Below are 22,320 nucleotides of genomic sequence, written 5' to 3'. Positions count from 1 at the left end.
CCGTGCATTCTTCATAATCTCTTCACAATCATCCTGTCGTTTTTAAAGGAAGTCATAGCATCTTTAAGGATAAGATGTTGTCACATATAGGATTGCTTTAAAAGCCATTCTATTCACTAAAATGGAGGTGTGATAAACAATGAATGATGACATGTCTACGTTACGTATGACAGGTATTTAATGTGTGACATCCAGCTAATAAAACGAGCCCGATTTTGACAACGGACATGTACGTAAACAATCACAGTATCATGGCTGAATAGATAATAATTAAATAACGTGAAGATTACAAAATATACGGCTTTTCTCTTGGACGAGAGGTCCGGCAAATTCATAAGTATATGAACGACAAAATTTGACGTTCATACTTTTTTTCACGACGATTTTTTCACATTCCTGGGGAAACCACTTGGAGGTTGCGAATATCATTGCTGCGACCAATCCTAGTGAACAAAACGAAGAAATATACATCCAAACTATCGTAGTATCGACTCTTTCCGTGTCTAGACTAACAGTGACAACAATACAGCTTTCTATATGACACATCTCTACAATTACGGCCAACTGATCAATGATGACGAACACTTGTAATTGCCACAGGTTCATTAACAACTGGGGCGGTCTGGTAGCCTAGTGGTTAAAGCGTTCGCTCGTCACGCCGAAGACCTGGGTTCGAGTTTCTACATGGGTACAATGTCTGAAGCCCATTTCAGGTGTCCCCAGCCGTGATATTGCTTGAATATAGCTAAAAGCAGCGTAAAACCTCACTCACTCACTCACTCATTAACAACTTTGGAAACTCACCTGTCATGTTTATCGTATTGATATCGTTTTGTACTTTATGTAAATGTATTACGACGCGCTGTCATTGTGACTGACTTACTGAGGTAGTTCTTAACATACCTTTCTCATCCAATGATGAAAATATTTGTTGCAAACAAAACTATACAAGATGTCACTGAAAAACAATGTGAACATACATACGCTCATATCATCTCTTTTCTTGTGGAACTACTTCATTCCACGATACAGCTGGTCGTTGTATGGCTGTCAGTGTAAACATGAAGCCACACGTACTAATTTAATTAAAATTGTGTACAAATCTACATCATTCAATATCCATCATTCATTTTGATAAGTCAATTCTTAAGTAACTTACCGCAAGCATACTACATAGATATTGCTTATAGCATGTGTAAGTAAGACTCACTCACTCACGCATTGCATAAGGTCTCGTGGTTTGGTAATATGTTATAGCATAGGTTTTATGCTGAAACTGGTGTCAGATTGTCAGATCATTTACACCAAACAAATATATTGTTCATTATCGTGCATGAATGAAGAATGAAATGGACAGATATACTATATTGCAAGTTACATAAGGTAACATTTCATATGAACAAATTCCTCCTGATGAGATGGTTCTCACATGGGTCAGACAGTCTGTAATGATATATGTCTTAATTAAGATATGATTTCCTTTTTGTCTTAATGCGGTGTTATAATACATAATATTGTGTCTTAGCACATGCACATTGATTTATCTACTACTGGTCACAATATGAGGAAATATTCCCTCCAATTTCCCATCACATCAATAACGAGACTGGACGTCCAACAATGTTTATACATTTTGTTTCTTATTCCTCTCCTTATTAGTCTATCAAATATGTTGTGCAGCTGACAGGAGAGAGAGGAATGAGTGAGTAAGTGAGTATAGCTTAATGTTAGCAGTGTCAGCTATTGACGTCTACACAGAATTAGGAATGGTATATGTTAACAATAAACGTTTTAGACACATTAACGAACAAACATTAGGCTTCGACTGATAATTCGTGAATGAGTTTCTTGTTCATGGATGCTAAGAGTGAATAGTAGTCGACAAATGATGTGGTTTAACACTGATTGTATCATTTACCGCGAACTGAAAGTCTAAGAGATATCATAAACATGTGTATAGTGTATAATTGTATTTGTCTGTCGGAAGGCCCTGAGACTATCGTTACTTCCCCAAAAGAAGGAAATTTCCTGACTCATAGGGAGGACGTTGCAAGAAAAATGAGTGATAGTGTATGTTCACCATGATCATAAACTTCAAAATTTATTACAATCAAGATGAAATTCTTGTTCCAACTTTTTTATTTCAAATGCCTTTGTGAAATTTAGATATGTTTAGGTATACAACAGACAATAGACTCTCACAAGTTGAATGTTTTCATGTTACTTCTCAATAGTATGCGTGTCACTATCGAGTATCTTGATTCGAGCCTAATCTAACCCAAGATAACCCTAGATTCACATAGCACATGATTAAGCTTGCCTGCAAGTGAAGGATGTTTGGTCTTAGGCTTTCATATATTTAGCATGTGAGTTCGGTATCATAACATATCTAGGTAAAGTATTTGCAGTGAGTATATGTGCATGCAGGAAGTAAGAGTGCCATCAAAAATTCAGAATAACCATTTGGACGATGGTTCTTTGATTTTAAAAAAAGTCCATGCTCTTTAGGGGCCAACAATTTGATATTCGGATGGGAGTGGGTGGAGGCTGGGCAAGATTTAATGGACGAGGTAATTTTATTTATTTATTTATTTTGGGTGACAACAATAGAAATTGACTATGAAAAGTATCTAGATCCTTTTGCAGTGAACAGTATTTGTCCTATTATGTAATGCTAGCTTCGACGTCGGAAAGTATAGTTCTTTCTCTATATGTTCCTTGGACATGTAGGCCATGGTTGTCCAGATATGAACGGAATCTCCTACGGCATGAGATGGCGTAACCATGATAAGCTAGACATCTAGGATGGACATGTGACTTTGTTGTGATGTTAGCTTATCCCCTCCTCCGAATATTGGCTCCTCAGAATATCAGCCTGCAGATGATAATCACATAATTTCTTGAGTCTATACTTTCGAAACCTAATATGAACAATTTCTGAATTACATGATACCTGAACATTCTAGCATTTGAACATTCTAGCATCGCAAAATTGGCGTCATAGTGCTCCACATTGAAAGAAAATGGAGGAATGTTTCTATACGAAGTAGCAATCTTATTTAACAACTCAATTAGATTAAACTTCATTGTAATAAAGATATCGTAACATCATACCCATCTTACAAAGATTTACCCTGAATTAATGTTGTAGCCACTAGAATTTATTATATATTCACTCCTAGCTATGACAAAAACTGAAATGAGGGCGAAAATAGATAAAACTGCATCAGTATTATAAAAGCTTTATGATTATTGATGGAGAACCGAGGCTTAATGTGACTATGAAAGCGGGTGTTTGACAAAGAATAAAAAGAGTTTCATCGTTGAAATTTATTGCTCCTCAGCAGATAATGTAAAACAAACAATGAAACTATACTATTTGCACTGTAACCATTTACAGGATTATTTACATGAAAACCAAACATAACATATTGCAACATAATGATAACCATAATATGCATAAAATGGAATAACTATACATTGTATAACATTTAATGAAAACTAAACGGATAAAGAATGGTTTGCGGAAAGTAACCCATTTAGGCCACAGCAATATTTCAACGACCAGTGATTGAACATCTGAACGATGACACACAATCGGCCAGATTCATCGCGTTCGCGAATGATCCCATTTTTTGGCGCTGATAAGCACGAGGTACCGGAACCGGAACATAAACAAATGAAAGTAGATATGAATATCAACGTTAAAGAGAATAAGCAGTTGTTAGTCTGGGAGTAAGAATCCACATTGAAGATATTTTAATGTTGAAAATGGTTTCTTGATTCAAGCTTTGATAGCGTGAATACTTCATTTCTTGTTGTCAAATTTCCGCTTTAACTTAACAATATTCAAATATTTAGTGTTATGATATCCTTTGTAATATCATTTATAATTAAGGTGAACTTTTATCCTCAACTTTGTTCGTGGCAAGATATTTCACACATACATTTGACAGATCACAATTTTCTTCAATAAATATAATTGAAGCAGTCTTTCTGGTCAATCGCTCGATTTGTTCCGACATAACCATATCAGCGTCGCCTACTTCCTGACGACTCTGATACTGTGACTCATTGTCACTTCCAGCTGATGTTCCTCCCAACAACAGCAAGGACGAGGCTCTAACAACACCACCACCCACAGCAGCATCCGGAGCTATCAGTTCGGGTTCACTCACTGCTCTTGTCTCTGACAAAGAAGACGATTTTCTTTGACATTGCTGGCCATCTGTCAAAAGGTTCCTTGTTGCAAGTCTTCTGTGGGGGATCTCTGTGAGAGGTAATGCAGGTTGAACTGCATGTTCAGGTTGCGGGGGACTTGTCTGACCAGACTCGTAATTATCACCTATTTCCCAGTACCTGTGTGCCAGGCTGTCACTGTACTCGCTGTGAGTGGTGCCGTTTGTGCCGCTACCGAGGATTCTATTCCTGAAATAAAATGAAATTATGTTTAAGCTTTAGAAGATACATTATATATGGAAAACGGTACTGTACCATAAAGTGTTGCAGTACGGTTTAAGAAGCGTGACATTTTTAGGTAACATGAGAAGTTTTGTTCAAATACGTCAAAATTGGTAAAAATATCCTCGAGACAGTTGGGTATACTAGTGTCACAATTTAGCACAAATAAGAGGATTTCTAAAAGTCAGATTTCACGTTGACATTGGCATGTACTTACTCAGTAGTGATGTACCGACTGAAACCTTTTTTCATGTACAGTAAACTACGTTAACAACGAACCCGCTTATAACGAACTGGCGGATATAACGAACTGTTTTTGAGTCCCGGCCCGGTATATATGCTGTATGTATGCTTATAACGAACTACGGTTATAACGAACTACAATTTGTGGTCTATTTGAGTTCGTTATAATCGTAGTTTACCGTAACACTTACCCCTTCTGCGTGTGTCTCCAAAACGCAATGATCAATGCCAGCACAATGACTACAGCAACTGTTCCAGTAGTAATGGCCACGGTGTGGTCAGTTTTACCTGATAAAAACACATTATTATTTCAGTGAAAAGAGTGAGTGAGTTGGGTTTAACGCCGCTTTCAACATTATTCCAGTTATATCACGGCTTGTCAGCCTAACGTGGGAGCCCGAAGTTATGCAGGTTTCAGAGGTTTACCACTTCGGTGAAACCCACGAGCACGGGTATGGTGCTGACAAACCTAGAAACATAATCGGGGCGAACCGGGATTCGAACCCACAATCATAGGTTTCTGGCGTGTCCAAGGGCCGCAACTCTGCACAGCGAATCGCGGCGTCTTAGACGACTGGGCCGCCCGTGCCCCCTCAGTGAAAAGAGGTTAGGTGAAATGGGGTTTAACGTCTCGTCCAAGATTATTGCACTTATATAGCGACGTGCATGTACATATGTACATGTGTGGCTGCTTGTACTAGTCCGGACTGATGCCGATTTATGGTGCTAGCTCACTGAGATACCATGCCACAGTTTAACATGAATACCCCATTCAGACACAGTATACTGACTCCGAGCGGACAAGTCCTTGTTTTAGCCCCTTAATTCCGAGCGCCAGACAGGGTAACAACAAGTACCATCTTTTAACGTCTTTTGGTATGACGCGGTCGGGGATTGAACCCCGGACCTTCCGCTCTCCAGACGGACGCTCTACCACTAGACCACGGAGGCGGTCCAGTGAAAAGAAATAAATGTTACCATAAGAGTCCCCCACGAGAGAAAGTGGCAGGAGTGTCTTAACCAGCTAACTTTCCCCTACGTATGTCCATATGTTTATTCATTTATTTGTCAAAAATATTGTATTAGATTTCAGTCCAAGCATACTAACGTTTTCGACAAGGTGTTCTGTAACAGGTGTTCTCTGAACACGGAGAACATATTTCATCGCAGTGTGTCCTGCTAAATCCCTCGGCACACTCCATACACAGACCAGTTGCCTTGTGACATCCTTCACAGCTGACAGGGCATTGGATCGAACAGTCGCGTCCATAGTAACCACTGTTTGGGCATGCGCCAATACATATGTCCCCATAGCGCTCACACTGTGTACAGTTAGAAGGGCATGTGTCATCGCACAACTCTCCTCTCAATCCCAGTTTACAACTAATACATTTCCCAGTGTGTTTATCACACGTATCACATTTATCAAAACAGGGGACGTTACAAGCCTCTCCAAAGTAGTTCTTGTTGATACATGGCGTATTACATGTCTTACTGAAAAAGTTAAATTCGACGCAGTTTGCAGGACATATCATTTTACATGTTTGACTATGGCAGTCTTCCCCTTTACAAGGTGTGCACTGATCACCGCACCCAGCCCGGCAGTGCTGTTCAGCACACTGGACACACAATCCTGTCTCCTTGACGCATCCACGACATTGTACCGGGCACTGAAGAGTACAATTATTTCCGTGGTAGTACCATCTGTGACATTGTCCTATACAGTTCACACGGTGCTGCTGGCATTCTGTACATTGTGATGGACATGAATCATTACAGTACTTCCCTGTGTAACCTGGCTCACAGCTGTCACACTCCCCCGTGTCTTTATCACACCCATCTCTACAGTTGGGGGGACAGGTAACCTCACACTTGTCCCCTGTTTAACCTGTCTCACAGCTGCCACAGTACTTCCCTATATAACCTGGCTCACAGCTGTCACACTCCCCCGTGTCTTTTTCACATCCATCTCTACAGTTGGGGGGACAGGTAACATCACACTTGTCCCCTGTGTAACCTGGCTCACAGCTGCCACACTCCCCCGTGATCCTATTACATCCATCTGTACAGCTGGAGGAACAAGGTGTTCTACAGTGTGGACCGTAATACCGGGGATCCTGACATGGTCCTGTACAACCATCACCATAACGTTCACACTGTGTACAGGCTGTAGGACAGGTCGTCCCACAGTTATCTCCCTTCTTGCCGGCCACACATCCCTCTGTACACACAACACGGGTGTTGTCCATCTGACAGCGAGAGTTGAGACAGGTGTCTGGACAGTCATGTTCACACTGTTTACCATAGAACCTGGAGTCAAGACACTGGAGACACTGTCCAGATGACGTCCCACTGACACAGCGAGGTAGACACACACCGTCAACACAGGTCACGTTGTTACCGTCACAGTTGCTGCATGGTGCGCTTGTAGAGGAACCTGTCGAATAATGTACTCTTAAAACACTGAAACTTATTGGCATGTTTTGATAATGTTTCTTTCAACACATGTGTCTGGTACTTGTCGATGAATCTGTAGAAATGATGCATGGCACTAACACATACACATATCTAATCCATATCTAAATATGAAATGCCCATGCTTGCCGTAAAAGGCGACTATGCTTGTCGTAAAAGGCGACTAACGGGATCGGTTGGTCAGGCTCGCTGACTTGGTTGATGCATCTCATCGATCTCAAATGTGTGGATCGGTGCTCATGATATTAATCACTGGATTGTCTGGTCCAGACTCGATTATTTACAGGCCGCCGTCAACAAACCAACCAACTAAATTTGAAATGAGGTTGTTAATGTCACAGTAGACAAATTGCTATTTGTAGAGAAAGTTGTAATATCGTGTTACAAATAACACGTAGAGGAGAAAACGTGGCGTGTAAGCAATGATAGAATTTTACCATCAGGTATAATCATTAATAAATAGGAAATAGTATACACTCAGCGTCAACAAGGGTCACACTGTTACCTTCATAATTGATAGAGGGTTGATTGGTGGACACATTTGCAGAAGCTGTGTCAAAGAGAAGCATGGGATGTTTTTAAGATTTTTCTCCCACAAACCCAAAGTTATATATGTCTTTATTATGCTATCAATAATAACAGTTACGGATTTGCCTAGTACACTGGTAATCTGAAATGCCTTTACTTCAACGGTGGGTTCGAATCCCGGTTCGCCCCGGTTATGTTTCTAGGTTTATCAGCACCATCCCGTGCTCGTGGGTTTCACCGAAGTGGTAAACGTCTGAGACCTGCATAACTTCGGGCTTTCCTCCCACATTAAGCTGACACGCCGCGATATAACTGGAATACTGTTAAAATCGGCGTTAAACCCAACTCACTCACTCACTCACTTATTTGATACTGATTCGTAATCACATGCTGCTCAGAATCGTACAATCGACGATTTCTTGTGAATGTGAAAGGGGCTTAGTCGTTTTTATTTATAATTATTTGAATTTATAATTCTATCAAAAGCAGCTGATGTCAATATTTGCAAACATAATACAATGTAAATTATAGGACTACTGTAGTATCCCTCACAGATTTCCTATTGGAGTTCAATACACATACAGGCTCGTAAAGATCCGGGGTAAAATAGGTCTTCAGCAATGGACTCTACTTTTATCAGTGTTTTCTTCTGATTATCGAAGGGTTTTTTTGTTAGATGTATATGGAAATACATATATCACAAACTTAGTACAAAGAAAATATTGTACCCGTGAAGATGCATGCTTTGAAAGGTGACTATGCGTGTCGTAAGAGGCGACTACCGGGATCAGGTGGTCAGGCTCGCTGACTTGGTTGATGCATGTCATCGATCCCAACTGCGTAGATCGATGCTGATGATGTCAATCACTGGATTGTCTGGTCCAGACTCGATTATTTACAGACCGCCGTCACATAGCTGGAATATTGCTGAGTACGGCGTTAATACAATAAACAAACAAACAAACAAACAGGAAGACAAACGCTTATACAGATGAGTTTTGAGACGTTCGTAGTTCCATCGGAAGTGGGTTCAATTTTAATGCAGCTTGCACATCCAATGACAAGAAACCAAACGTTTTCACATTCCATGTTGGAACATCTAGGTGCTTTTAAATACCAAAGGACAGCCTCCGTGGTCTAGTGGTAGAGCGTCCGCACGGAAAGCGGAAGGTCCGAGGTCCGATCCCCGGCCGCGTCATACCAAAAGACGTTAAAAGATGGTACTTGTTGTTACCCTGTCTGGTGCTCGGCATAAAGGTCTAAAACAAGGACTGATCGATGCTCATGATATTAATCACTGGATTGTCTGGTCCAGACTCGATTGTTTGCAGACCGCCGTCATATAGCTGGAATCTTGCTAAGTGCGACGTTAAACAACAACAAACAAATCTTATTCTAAGCTATAACTGTTGATTGTATGTTATATCTTAACATAGATTTTGATTTTGACATCATCATTCTCTGATGATGGCTACATGTTATGAGGTCAGCTCTGAAACTGAATATGTACCAAAATATTCATGGTACCGTTTGGATACGCTCATTACTTCTATATCATGTTAAGCTTAAAGGCATTACACGCACCTGATGCCACCATGAAGGCTATCGCCATGAGACACTCCATGGATGCAAGGTCCTGAAAATAATAAAACAAATGTGTTATCTAGTAACTGCAAACGTGCACCCTCTTCTCCCATATCGTCAAAGGTATGCTCTCCATGCTTCAGCTCATACTGTATGCCAACCATACACATAGGCTAGTTTGCTTTGGTTAATAAACAAGAAGTTCAAATATATGTCAGTGGTGTTTGACATCACCCAGCTGATGTGTACATTTAAATAAAGTAACTTTTATCAAATACTAATAACTCAAGACGCTAGCTGTGTGTTTTTGTTAACTCTATGTGACGTTAAAACGGAAATTGAAAACTGCTAGAAATCGGGACATAAACCTTCAAACACCCCTTGTTGTGACGGGTGCTACAGGTTGGGCAGGATACGCTCACCTTTCCGCGAAAACCAGGTTCATCACTATTTTATACTTATTCATAAACACATGTTCATGATATAGTCGGAATTGAACAGTCGACTCAGCTTTAGCAGATAATTCTTATGAATATGGAAAGGGTTTTTTCGCTTTTATTTTGACACAGATAGGGTATCACGCCTTGTCTAGCTCTATGGGTATAAGAGGTAGCTCACCTGTCTCTAGCTCAGAATTCATATTAGGAAAACATTTACTTTTAATTTCTGCTGAATAGATGACCCGGTTTCTTGTAATAATAGCTGAGGGGTAGCATACACATTTCGGGTATGCACCACTTTCGAAAGCAAACACATGCGAATCTCACAGATTTCAAGTTTGCAGTTAAATGTACTTCAAGAGAGATTTATCTATGTGCAAAGATATATTACAATAAGGATGAGTAAAATTTTCCCATAGTTAATTATTAATTGATGATTCGGATATATTGTCTCTTGTTTGACGTTGCAACTTTTTGGACACTTCATGTCATAGGACAGTGAGTATTGATATCGTGTGAAAGCGTTGGTATTTTTACCCTTGATAAATAGGAAATGTATAGCAGAATCATACGGAGACATCTTAAATGAAAAATGTGTTCTGTATATTATATAACTTTGTTTCTTATTGGCATTGATTATTTGTCAATGTGTGTGTCATTATTTCACTGTCAGTTCCTGCTTAATGTGTCCGAAAGTACGAAATATTCTAGTTATTACCCTTTGTATTTGAACTGACGTTCCTCAGTTGATTGCAAATGACGTCTTCCCTTTCCAACCTGTGATGACACTTATCAAGGTTAAATTGTGATGCCTACAATAAGTAACTCCAGATATCTACTTTCCTGCTCTTCTTTTTATTTTATAACATGTGGTTATCATTTCCTTTATCAGACCCTAGTGTAATGTAACCTCAGTTACTATTCTGTTTCATTAGTGAGAGCAAATGACAGGAAAGTACATGTATAATTAACATGGTCACGTTTCTCTGCTGGTCATCTGCATTGCATCCTCTGCACTGATTCGACAGGGGCGCATTAGGCTGCAATATGTTTACTATGCAAACGTAATTCTGTTATTAATGGTGTAGATCATATTTTCGTGAAGCTAAAAATATATAACCGTACCAAGTTTGAAGAGTTTTGAGACTGGTAACATATGCAATTTAAATGTGTTCTCTTCAACAAAGTGGTGGTTATTCACTAAAAATAGGAATATCCAACGCAACACCTAAACGTAAACTTGAACGAACATTGCGTTACAGCGTATAATTCACTAAAAATTAAAACAGTGCTATTAATAAATATCAGAATGATAACACCTTGGCTGCGAGCAGTTAAAGCACCTCGGTTTCAGGGACCCATCTGCTATAATGTTATTCCCACTGCGTTGTGAGTGAGAGAGTTGGGTTTAACGCTACTACCATAATGTCTGTTATATCACAGCGTGTCATTTTGGTGTGGGAGGTAAGCCCGAAGTTGTGCAGGCTCCTGTGCTGACGGCTTCTATGACCTAGAAACAGGGCGAACCCAATACTGTTGCTACTATTCTATACAAGGAATAGGATGACAACTGTGCCATCCGTACCACTCCAATGCGCTGTGTCAGCTCTTCTTTGTACTCTGGGTTATGATTTCACATATTTTTTTATATTTTTTAATTACTTAGCAGCTGCTCCCGGTAGGGCAGGATATATTTACCCTTTTCGCGAACATATGGTATCATCACTAATTATCGGGGATCCGTTCATATTTTCACCATTATTTTTCCTTTTACGCCCAATAGATAAAAGAGACGAATTATTATCTGCCGTTGACGTTTAATTGTCCTCGAAATGTCCATCCGTTCTGAACATGCTATGTGAAGTGTCTGAGGAACTGGTTTGGACGCTCTCTCTATAGGTACATGACAAATACTTAAACGTGTATTGCAAGGGAAATTATACAATCAGTTACATTGTACTGAGATCCGAGTAACACATGGTATAAAACACAACTTTCACGACCATACATGTTGTGTTAACAGTGTTTCGACCTACATCAATGTTTTGAAGGCTTAAGCTATGGTTGAATAATGATAAACACTTGACCTTCAGCGTAGTTACTGAGAGAGCGTCAGCTGTTTGAAACGATAGTACGTAGATACATATGCATAGTCTCATTTCCAAATGGTTGATGCTTTGGGGAATAATCAAAGGGCGTGGTCGTGGGCTCAAATCTTTCATTCGCCATGAATGGGATTCTTGATGGACAGGCACCAATCCTTGTGTTCATTGTTTCATCAGAATGGTAAACTGTACAACGTGTGCGTCACTTTTGACTTTCCTAACCCTTTATCGAGTGATTGATAAGGTGTTAACCAATGTTTTAGCTATATAACTGCATGTAGTGAGTGAGTGAGTGAGTATGGTTTTGCGCCGCTTTTAGCAATGTTCCAGCAATATCACGGCGGGGGACACCAGAAATGGGCTTCACATACAGTACTCATGTGGGGAATCGAACCCGGATCTTCAGCGTGATAGCGAACGCTTTAACCACTAGGCTACCCGACCGCCCCTACTGCATGTAAGCAAAATGAGTAAACACCGAAGTAATGCGGGTCGTGGACACTTGACTTGATAATAATAATAATAATAATAATAATAATAATAATAATAATAATAATAATAATAATAATAATAATAACCAGGGTGAATCTTGGATTCGAACTACCAATGACCGTATCCTTGCACGGCAAAGTGAAGCATCTGTTCTCGGCTAATTTCAGAGTCATCCTCACTCCCTCTCACTGATAACTAATATTTCCGGGTTAATGTTTAAAGCAGCGATAGACCCAACCTCATTAACGAGCGTTTTGTAACAGGATTTTAATGACGTACAATGTAAAAACAAATATGAAACAAGTATTAGCTGGATGTTATCGGGTCAGCGGAAAGTACGTACACTATCCTATAATCCAGCTAATGTTTATTATTTCCCTTTTACGCAACTATGCCATACGTCAAACATGAATTTATATTGCCTGGTATTCATTTCCGGTATCTCAAGTTTTTATATTAGATGTTACTTCAGTAAAGTGTAATTCATTAACATTTTTATGTTTCTTGCAAACCGTACATATAATGGGACGCAGTAAAGAACGTGTACATTAGATAATTGTACAGGTGGATGCAGATTTCGCAATGTTTTCAACACCATCTCCAGATATAGTCTACATGTACATTAAGTTTATTTTGGTTTGGATGATGCGTATGTGGTTGACATACTCAAGGTCAAATGTTGTTGTTGGTATAACATATGCTCATAATATCGGTCTCTGGTTTGTCTGGTCCGGATTGTTTAAAAGCAGCAGTCATATAGTTTGAATTTAGCTTTGTATGGCTTTAAACAACGACGGGGAGAGTTATTCTTATAGACATATTTGCTTTTCACATTGTTATTAAATTTAGTTCGTATTTCCGGTTAAATAACTACACATGGCAGTGAGAGAGTGAGTAAGTGAGGAATGGAGGGAGGGGGTGCTGCTTTGATTCATATTGGTCTGTCAGCTTCAAGAAGTAAAAAGCAGAAAGTGGTGCAGGTCCTAAAATCCTAAATGAACGGGATTGGCGCAAGCAGCGAAGTATCATAAAAAGAGCGACTCTTAAATCAGTCAACACGCCGGAACTTGCCATTACAAAGGAGAGCAATTCACATCAACAAACTACAAAGACTGTCGTGATATACTTGCAAAATTGCCATGAATACAATGAAAAACCGGGGGTCACGGGTGGCCCAGTCGTCTTAGGGGCCGCGCAGAGTTGCGTCCCTTGGGCACGCCAGAAACCTATGATTGTTGGTTCGAATCCCGGGGCGCCCCGATAATGTTTCTAGGTTTGTCAGCACCATACCCGTTCTCGTGGGTTTCATCGAAGTGGTAAACGTCTGAGACCTGCATCAATTCGGGCTTTCCTCCCACATTAAGCTGACACGCCGTGATATAACTGGAATACTGTTAAAATCGGCGTTAAACCCATCTCACTCACTCACTTACTCACTTATTTGATACTGATTCGTAATCACATGCTGCTCAGAATCGTACAATCGACGATTTCTTGTGAATGTGAAAATAGGGTTAGTCGTTTTTATTTATAATTATTTGAATTTATAATTTTATCAAAAACAGTTGATGTCAATATTTGCAAACATAATACAATGTAAATTATAGGACTACTGTAGTATCCCTCACAGATTTCCTATTGGAGCTCAATGCACATACAGGCTCGTGAAGATCCGGGGTAGAATAAACCCAACTCACTCACTTACAATGACAAACCCATCACCTCCATTCACTCAAAGTGATTAATGGTATCAGGCTTAAAGTGGTACATGACATGCCAGCACGTGGTAACTTGGGTCCTGCATCGCTGGTAAGTTGCTATCGCCTATTCTCAGTGCTTATGTATCTGTTGAAGGTATGGATTACATTTCTAACAGTAAGTCTTTGTTCTATCAACTTATATGGACATGTTGATGTGCTTCTGCAACAGAGGCTCGGAGTTCTATTCAACTTTACTGAACACACGGATATCTTGGCAAAGGTCAATGACTGATATAGAAAACATGATGTGTAGTCGAAAGAATGTAGAAAAACTCTGATATACACAATAAGGTACCTGTGCATTATAAAAGACTACATAGAGGCTTTGATGTCCCTAAAGCAAAAACACGCAGCGAAGTCCGACATTTGGTTTATCCTAAGTCCTGTCATAACGGACGGTTGGTGAAACATCAAAATTGACATTTAATTATTTTGTTTTAAAACATTATAAACAGATAACATATTCATTAGCATCGATTGTAGAAATATTATAACATCCTTGTACATCATTATTAAAACCGACCGCCTCCATGGTCTATTGGTAGAGCGTCCGCCCTGAGAGCGGAAAATCCGGGGTTCGATCCCCGGGCGCCTCATACCAAAAGACGTTAAAAGATTATACTTGTTGTTACCCTGTCTGGCGCTTGGCATTAAGGGGCTAAAACAAGGACCGGTCGGCTCGGAGTCAGTATACTGTGTCTGAGTGGGGTATTCATGTTAAACTGCGGCATGGTATCTCAGTGAGCTAGCACTACAAATCGACATCAATCCGGAATAATACAAGCAGCTACGCATGCACGTAGCTATATAAGTGGAATAATCTTGGACGCGGCATTAAACCCCATTTCACCTCACCTCACACCTCATTATAAACACAAGCGAGGAGGGCTGTATCAAGTAATTTCGCACTCCTAAATGTGACCTTTCTTAAGAAATATTCTTTCGGATATTGACAATCATGGTGTGAATGCCAACAAGAAGTTGAAATAAAAAAATTAAATAATTTTATTTTGATAATCCTTTCGTTTTTTTCGGCCATTATTTCAACAGCTAGTAGTTTTGTATTGTATCATAATGATATTATCATGGTATTATGACTCTAAAAGACTAGGTGTCCTCAGTGTTATATTTCAGGCATTTAAAATGGCAGAGACACTAAACAAATTATGTAGAAGTAAAGAATGAAGTGATACCACAATGTAAGTGGAGGCACAAATGTTGGTACCTACGAGTATATAAATAAAATAAAGAAATAATATAGATGTACAAATAATGCTAACTATTTTAATTAACAGGTTATTATTATGCGCAATTCAAATGACCGATGCATTTGCATGAATAGATGAAACTAGCAGCAACGATGGTCATATATGTCATATTTTCAGTGTTTGCTGGAAATTACCAATGCACATGTTTAAGTTCTGTCAATCTCTATTTGGCTACGTTAATATTTTAAAGTTCCACGTAACACTATTATTGTAGTCTATTTCATAAAAGTCACTATAAAATCATCATACGTTTGTGTATCGTTAACCATTCCATGTTTTACAAAACCCCTGCGATACATCTCACAACAAAATGTTCACTTTTACATCCCAAGCAGCATAGCTGGTCTGGTGGAAGGGAGATAACTTTGTGTTCACGCGACGTAATCCTGCATCTTGTGTACGGCATGAAAACCAGCTTCAGGGGCAAGTCAAGGGCAGACAAGTCACTCATCATAGCACTGACTCAGTGATAAAGCTTTCGAATACACATTAGTAAGTCTCGTACTGAAGTGGTATGGTAAATCTCGGAAACACATGTTCCACGAACTTCACACATTTGTTAAATGATTTTCTCTTAACATAAAGTAAGTGAGTGAGTATGGTTTTACGCCGCTTTTAGCAATATTCCAGCAATATCATGGCGGGGGACACCACAAATGGGTTTCACACATTGTACCATGTCGGGAATCGAACCCGGGTCTTCGGCGTGACGAGCGAACGCTTTAACCACTAGGCTATACCGCTCCCATAAAGTAAGACTTAAGCATGACTTGCCTTTTCATGTGTTTGTGACTGGTGCCACTCGTGGAGCAGGATAGGCTGAAGTTTTCGCGAACACATGCTTATGATATAAAGAATTGTTGCAACGGAAATTTCTTATTATGGAAAAAATATTGTAGCTTTGATTTACACTCAGATGAAATGATAACTCCAGCATCCCATTATCCCTGTAACATTATTAACATCATAGATCAACATTAAAAGACATACGCATTTTATCTTGTTTCCTCTGTTCGGCAACATATCTAATCGATAGTGTGATATGAGAATGTGATCAATCGTGGTGAGAACAGCAATCGCTATTTCCTATTTATTTCGTCAAAGATGGCGGTCGCTTTACATTTACATTTTCATTTTCAAGAACGAAACCAAAGTTGCTGAGGTCAAATTAGTGTTGCTTATTCAATAACGTGGACAAAACCCTTTCTCTAAAATCGTATGCGCGTATCCATGCACGGCAAAGGGAAGCAACCGTACTCTGTTATTTTCTCAGATTGTTTAACGCGTAAAACCCAACTTGCTTTCTCATTCACTCACGTACATACATTTTTCTCTTTTTCGACTTAAGGAAGATAACACTTCAGAAATCCGAGGTGTATTGAGTGCCTACAGTTAGTGTGTTTGTTTGCTTGTTGTTTAACGCCGCAGTCAGCAATATTCAAGCTATATGACGGCAGTCTGTAAATAATCGAGTCTGGACCAGACACTCCAGTGACTGACATCATGAGGATCGATCCACGCAATTGGGATACGATGACATGCATCAACCAAGTCAGCGAGCATGGCCACCTGATCCCGTTAGTCGCCTCTTACGACAAGCATAATCGCCTTTAACGGCAAGCATGGGTTCCTGAAGACCTATTCTACCCCTGATCTTCACGGGTCGCATTAGAACAACGAGCCATTGTTCTCATTCACTTGAGACTTGATATTACATAGTTATCAATGTTTAAAGCGGCAATAAAGACAACATTACAAACTCGGGTTTGTAAAAGGATTATGATTTCTTTCAGAGAATTCCAACATAGAATCAAAAACATGATGCACGTATTACCTTGATGCTATCGGGCCAACGGAAAGGACGAAAAGGATCCTATAAACCAGTCATGAGTGATATGTATGATATTTCTTTTACGAAAGTATGCTTCGTTTAAAATGCATTTCTGTTGCCTGGTATAGTTTTCCGGTATCTAAAGATGTAACATTAGATGCTCCTTCAGTCGCGTGTCAATCAAAGCAAGAAAAACCTTTCCATGATCAAAGAAATCTCGGCTAAAAGCAGACTCGTTTGTACGATTCCGACTATATTAAACGCATGTGTTTATGAATCACCATCAAATAGGGATGATACCTGGTTTTCGCATCCTGTCCATCGTTGGGGCATGTATACCACACTGTCTTTGTTGCAACAATTATGCGACGGCGGTGTATAATGAGAAAGTTCACGTTCAAAATATGAACACGGAAACATGATTCAAAAAGTGAATAAAAATGAATATATGCAGACATTTAAAAACAAAATCCTGATCAGGCACATATTATAAGTGGACTGTGATCGAATAAAAGAAAAAATACAGAAACACCAACAAATTCAAATGTTGCGCTTTCACGTTTCAGGTCTATATCAGCTTCAAATCAGTACGACCAGAAGTTCTAAATCGTCACCTTCTGACAGCCAAGATCTCAAACATGCAAATACTCAAACTGGAATGCATATTTTTGATACTTTACTGCCCATTTACATAATTATGAATTTTGAAAAATTTCACATTCTGTAATGTATTGACAATACCATACATCCACTGTTGTGCATACCACAAAGCTAGCAGATATATCTTACATAACAGGTATTACCCTATCTGTCAGTAAGGTGTGTAGTTAATACATGACGTCTCAACATGAAGCCAGGATCCTACGATCGTGAATCAGAACCAAAGATTCACCCTGGTTAAGATCATGTGTATTTAGCCCTCTTTGCGCCTGTGTTTCAGTAAGTGGTTAATTCTGAAACCTGAAGTAGTTTATGGGTTCCTTCCTCATTACCGGAGACCCGGGTTCGATTCCCGACATGGGTACAATGTGTGAAGCCCATTTCCGATGTCCCCCGCCGTGATATTGCTGGAATATTGCTAGAAGCGGCGTTAAACCATACTCACTCACTCCTTCCTCATTGCTGAAATCATATTCCACATTAGGTAATGAAACAACTGCATATCAAACCAAACATGATAGAATATTTCATTTAATTTTAACAAAATCTGCTCAATGAAACCAGTAACCATATTTCTGTTTTCCATGTCTCCTTCTTCCAAACTTGTGTTCATTATGATTAAAAGTTTACCTATAGGACCAAGCCTGAAACAAAATGAAGGCAAACAGAATATTTACATACGCATTTGGCTGTCTAAGTTAGAAATGGTCATCAGCAATCTATGCTTGACATGCGAGATGCCATAATAGATGGTGGTCAGCCGGTCACCTAGTTCATTGAGTGAAATCATCCTCCGACGGCACCGGAAGTTGCTCATAATATCAATCACTGGTTTGCCTTGTGCAGGCTCGAGATTTTAACAGGCCGCCTTTATATCGTTCGAATGTGTCTGGGCGCGGCGTTAAACGCCATACAAACATATATAGTCCAGGCAAGGAAGAAATATAAGAATATCAAGTAGGAAGTTATGTAAGAGAATAATAAGTCTTGTTATCTACCGAAACAGATTCCATTGAGCAATAAAATGAAAATATATGAAAGGATCACTGAAAATAAGTAATGACACCAGGGCCCACTTGCACAAAGCGATCTTAGCGCTACGACTATTGTAAGTCTATGTTAAAGTATGGGAGTTATGATCACGTCTGCAGAGATTCTGCTGCTTTCGTGTGAGGAGAAAGACTTTACAAACATGTTCTTTGCAACACAGTAATTTTCATGTCTAGGCCCAAACATTTGTTTGATAAATGCTAGTGTAGCAGGGCGTGGAGTCATCCCACAGATGACATCCTTAACTTGTCAGTTTGCTGACGGGGTTAACCTCTTTGATCATATGGACAAGGCGTCCGACTTCTGATCAAAAGGTCCGTGGTTCGATCGAATCCATCACGGGACTCGGACATTTTATGGTCGCTACATCGGCGCCCAACGTGGGGCTGAGCACATTCATATTAAATTTGAGCAAAATAAGCCTTAGTACCCTACTTTGCGGCCCGGGACGTGCCTTCTGTTGACGGGGAAGTATGTAGCAGGGCGTAGAGTCATCCCACAGATGACATCCTTACCTAGTCAGTTTGCTGACGGGGTTAACCTCTTTGATCATATGAACAAGGCGTCCGACTTCTGATCAGAAGGTCCGTGGTTCGAATCCCATCACGGGACTCGGAAATTTTATGGCCGCTACACTGGCTACTGAGCTTATGATAGCAGCCGGGTAGTTCAGTCCACCAGCATAAACATCGACCCAGTGCAAGTATATATAAATGTCAACGCCTGAACATGAGCAGTCCCACTAGACGAAAAAGGAAAAATAGTGAAAATTATATGAATGGATCACTGTAACTAAATCACTGATGACACCAGGTGTTCGCGAAACTGGTAAGCATGTCTTGCTCCTCCTGTCGCACCCGAAACTCATAATTTGCGTAAAAAAGTATTTGTTGGTGGCCTGACGCGCCACAACAGTACTCCTGGTCTTTGTTTTTCATTCACTGATTTATCCCATTACCATCTTGTTCACTAAATCATAAATTGGGTTATTTTAAGCTGTCTACTTTATTGGTATTTTAACTAATGGGAGGTTACCGAGACGACCAGATTGTCAATGTTGACAACAGTTACTTCCCTTCCTACAGCTATGCATCTCTGACTAGGATATCGATAATGTGTCATATCACATCTTTCCTTTACAAGGTGAACCAATGTTACATAAATGCAGAGGATGATGTCAGACAATGTTTAATTCAGAAATGTCACGATTGCCGAGATTAACGTCAGCTGGCATCATATTCGACTTTATTCTACTCTGTAGCTGTGGGTTAAGTTTTGTGATGTTACTTTTGACACGATTGGATCATTTCAGTGGAAAAACAACTCTAAATCGTCAACAATAAGTAAATGATTTAGATATTTTAATTTTGAGAAAAACACTACGCAACTTCTATTAGCTTGATTAACCGCATGTAAAAATATATCAATACCAATTTTATATATGTAAATATATATATATATATATATATATATATATATATATATATATATATATATATATATATATATATATATAAAATTAATAATAATAATAAATACAGCGACAAAACCCTTTCCATATCCGATACAAATCTCTGCATAAAACAGAGTCGATTGTACGATTCCGACTATATCATAAGCATGTATTTATGAATCGTTATCAAATAGTACCAGGTGTTCGCGAAAAGGTGAATTAATCCTGCCCCACCGGTGGCACCATCACAAACACGTGCAAGGGCAAGTCAATTGTTCACCTGAAAAAAAACACGGGGACACAGGGTACAAGTCAAAATGGGGTATTGGATCGGCGTCATTTTTGTCACTGATGTGTCAAATTTGGAAATGTCTACCATAAAACCCTTTTAAAGCCTTACCGAGGCCTTGAATGTTGTAACAAAAGAATGTTATAAGCATATGAGTCTAAATATATCGGATCACACGTGTTCTGGAAATATGATGGAGTTGGAATGTACAGCTGCGTTGTATAGAGACAATACTATGGAAAATAAAGGTACATGTATGTAGAATATCACCCGAACTTCAAGATCTGTTTGTGAAACAATCACAATACAAGGGCCCACTTGCATAAAGCGATCTTAGCGCTAAGACTATTGTAAGCCTATGTTAAGGTATGGAAGTTACGATCATCTTAGTGCTAAGATCGCTTTGTGCAAGTGGGCCCTTGTGTATTACTTCCCGTGGACCAAAAAGTTATAAGCAAGAGCGAATACTGTCATAAGACTCATAACAGTACTCCTTGTGATAGTAAGGCCGACTTCAAAAACAGAAACATATCCTACTCCGTACATAGCCATATCGTTGCACAACCCGACGACCTGGGTTCGATTCCCCACATGGGTACAATGTGTGAAGCCCATTTCCGGTGTCCCCCGCCATGATATTGCTGGAATATTGCTAAAAGCGGCATAAAACCATACTCACTCACTCACTCCAAAAGTTTTGAATGTTGGTTTGCACACAATTAAAGATGGTCGCCTCCATACCCGTGGCTCTTGAAGAAGCAGGGAAAGACGTCAACAAACGATTGATGACAACATGGGATAGAATGAACTCTGTCAGGTACAAACACGCTCGGAATCATATACATACATGTAGTTGTTACAGTGTGACATATACAGGGAAATGGTGACGTCTGGCGTGAGGGACCGCCTCCGTGGTTTAGTGGTAGAGCGTCAGCCAGGGGAGTGGAAGGTCCAGGGTTCGATCACCGGCCGCATCATACCAAAAGACGTTGAAAGATTGTACTTGTTGTTACCCTGACTGACTGGTATCAAGGGGCTAAAACAAAGACAAAGACTGGTCGGCTCGGAGTCAGTATACTGTGTCTGAGTGGGGTATGTTAAACTGCGGCATGGTACATCAGTGGGCTGGCACTATAAAATCGGCATTTGTCCGGACTAGTACAAGCAGCCACACACACACATACGCACACACACACGTGCATACACGTCGCTATATAGTCGCAATAATCTTGGACGCGACGTAAACCCCATTTTAAGAAGAAAGTTCTTGAGATTACAATATGGGTTTCAAAATTTGTAGCTTTATTATATTTAAAAGACCTAAGTGGCGCCTCTGTTAGACACTGACTTTCGGCATTTTAGACTATTATTTTGACAACACCTGTCCCAGTAATTTATTCAGATTCCCGTTGGTCAATTCTGACTCGATACTGATAGTTTGTTTGTTAACCTAAATGATCGTTTTTGCATATGTATCCATAAATGACCCGCAACAGTTTTATCCGTTGGTTTATACTGTCGAGAAACCTGATCAGTATACGATCAGTGTAAGTTCTCATGACCTTGACCTTTACCAATCTCGGTGTAATATCTCTATATCACCACAGTTGTCCGTTTTCAATATTCCATACTCAAGTGTTCAGATGTATTTTTGAGCAATTATAGGATTATATTTTTAATG

At 39.6% G+C, this 22,320-nt stretch overlaps 1 protein-coding gene across 1 annotated transcript; it reads right to left on the bottom strand.

Moving 5' to 3' along the window:
• Positions 1-3,893: 3,893 nt before the first annotated feature.
• Positions 3,894-19,392, bottom strand: LOC139479567 (multiple epidermal growth factor-like domains protein 11). Its single transcript, XM_071262402.1, has 6 exons — positions 19,333-19,392; positions 9,292-9,343; positions 6,704-7,141; positions 5,813-6,529; positions 4,896-4,992; positions 3,894-4,428 (listed from the first exon to the last, which is right to left on the bottom strand). The coding sequence occupies exons 1-6, from the start codon at positions 19,390-19,392 to the stop codon at positions 3,894-3,896; spliced, it is 1,899 nt and encodes a 632-aa protein (XP_071118503.1).
• Positions 19,393-22,320: the final 2,928 nt, after the last annotated feature.

The sequence above is a fragment of the Haliotis cracherodii genome, unplaced genomic scaffold, assembly GCF_022045235.1.
Source record: "Haliotis cracherodii isolate W230 unplaced genomic scaffold, xgHalCrac1.p SCAF_4, whole genome shotgun sequence".
Taxonomy (NCBI): domain Eukaryota; kingdom Metazoa; phylum Mollusca; class Gastropoda; order Lepetellida; family Haliotidae; genus Haliotis; species Haliotis cracherodii.
This window is presented reverse-complemented; position numbering and strand designations above follow the sequence as displayed.

Coding starts and splice junctions, on each gene's coding strand:
- LOC139479567 (XM_071262402.1), bottom strand. CDS start 19,392: ATGACTCTACGCCCTGCTACATACTTCCCCGTCAACAGAAGGCACGTC. Junction 7,142..9,291: donor AGCCTTCATGGTGGCATCAG/GTGCGTGTAATG, acceptor ATTATTCGACAG/GTTCCTCTACAAGCGCACCA. Junction 4,429..4,895: donor TGGAGACACACGCAGAAGGG/GTAAGTGTTACG, acceptor ATTTTATTTCAG/GAATAGAATCCTCGGTAGCG.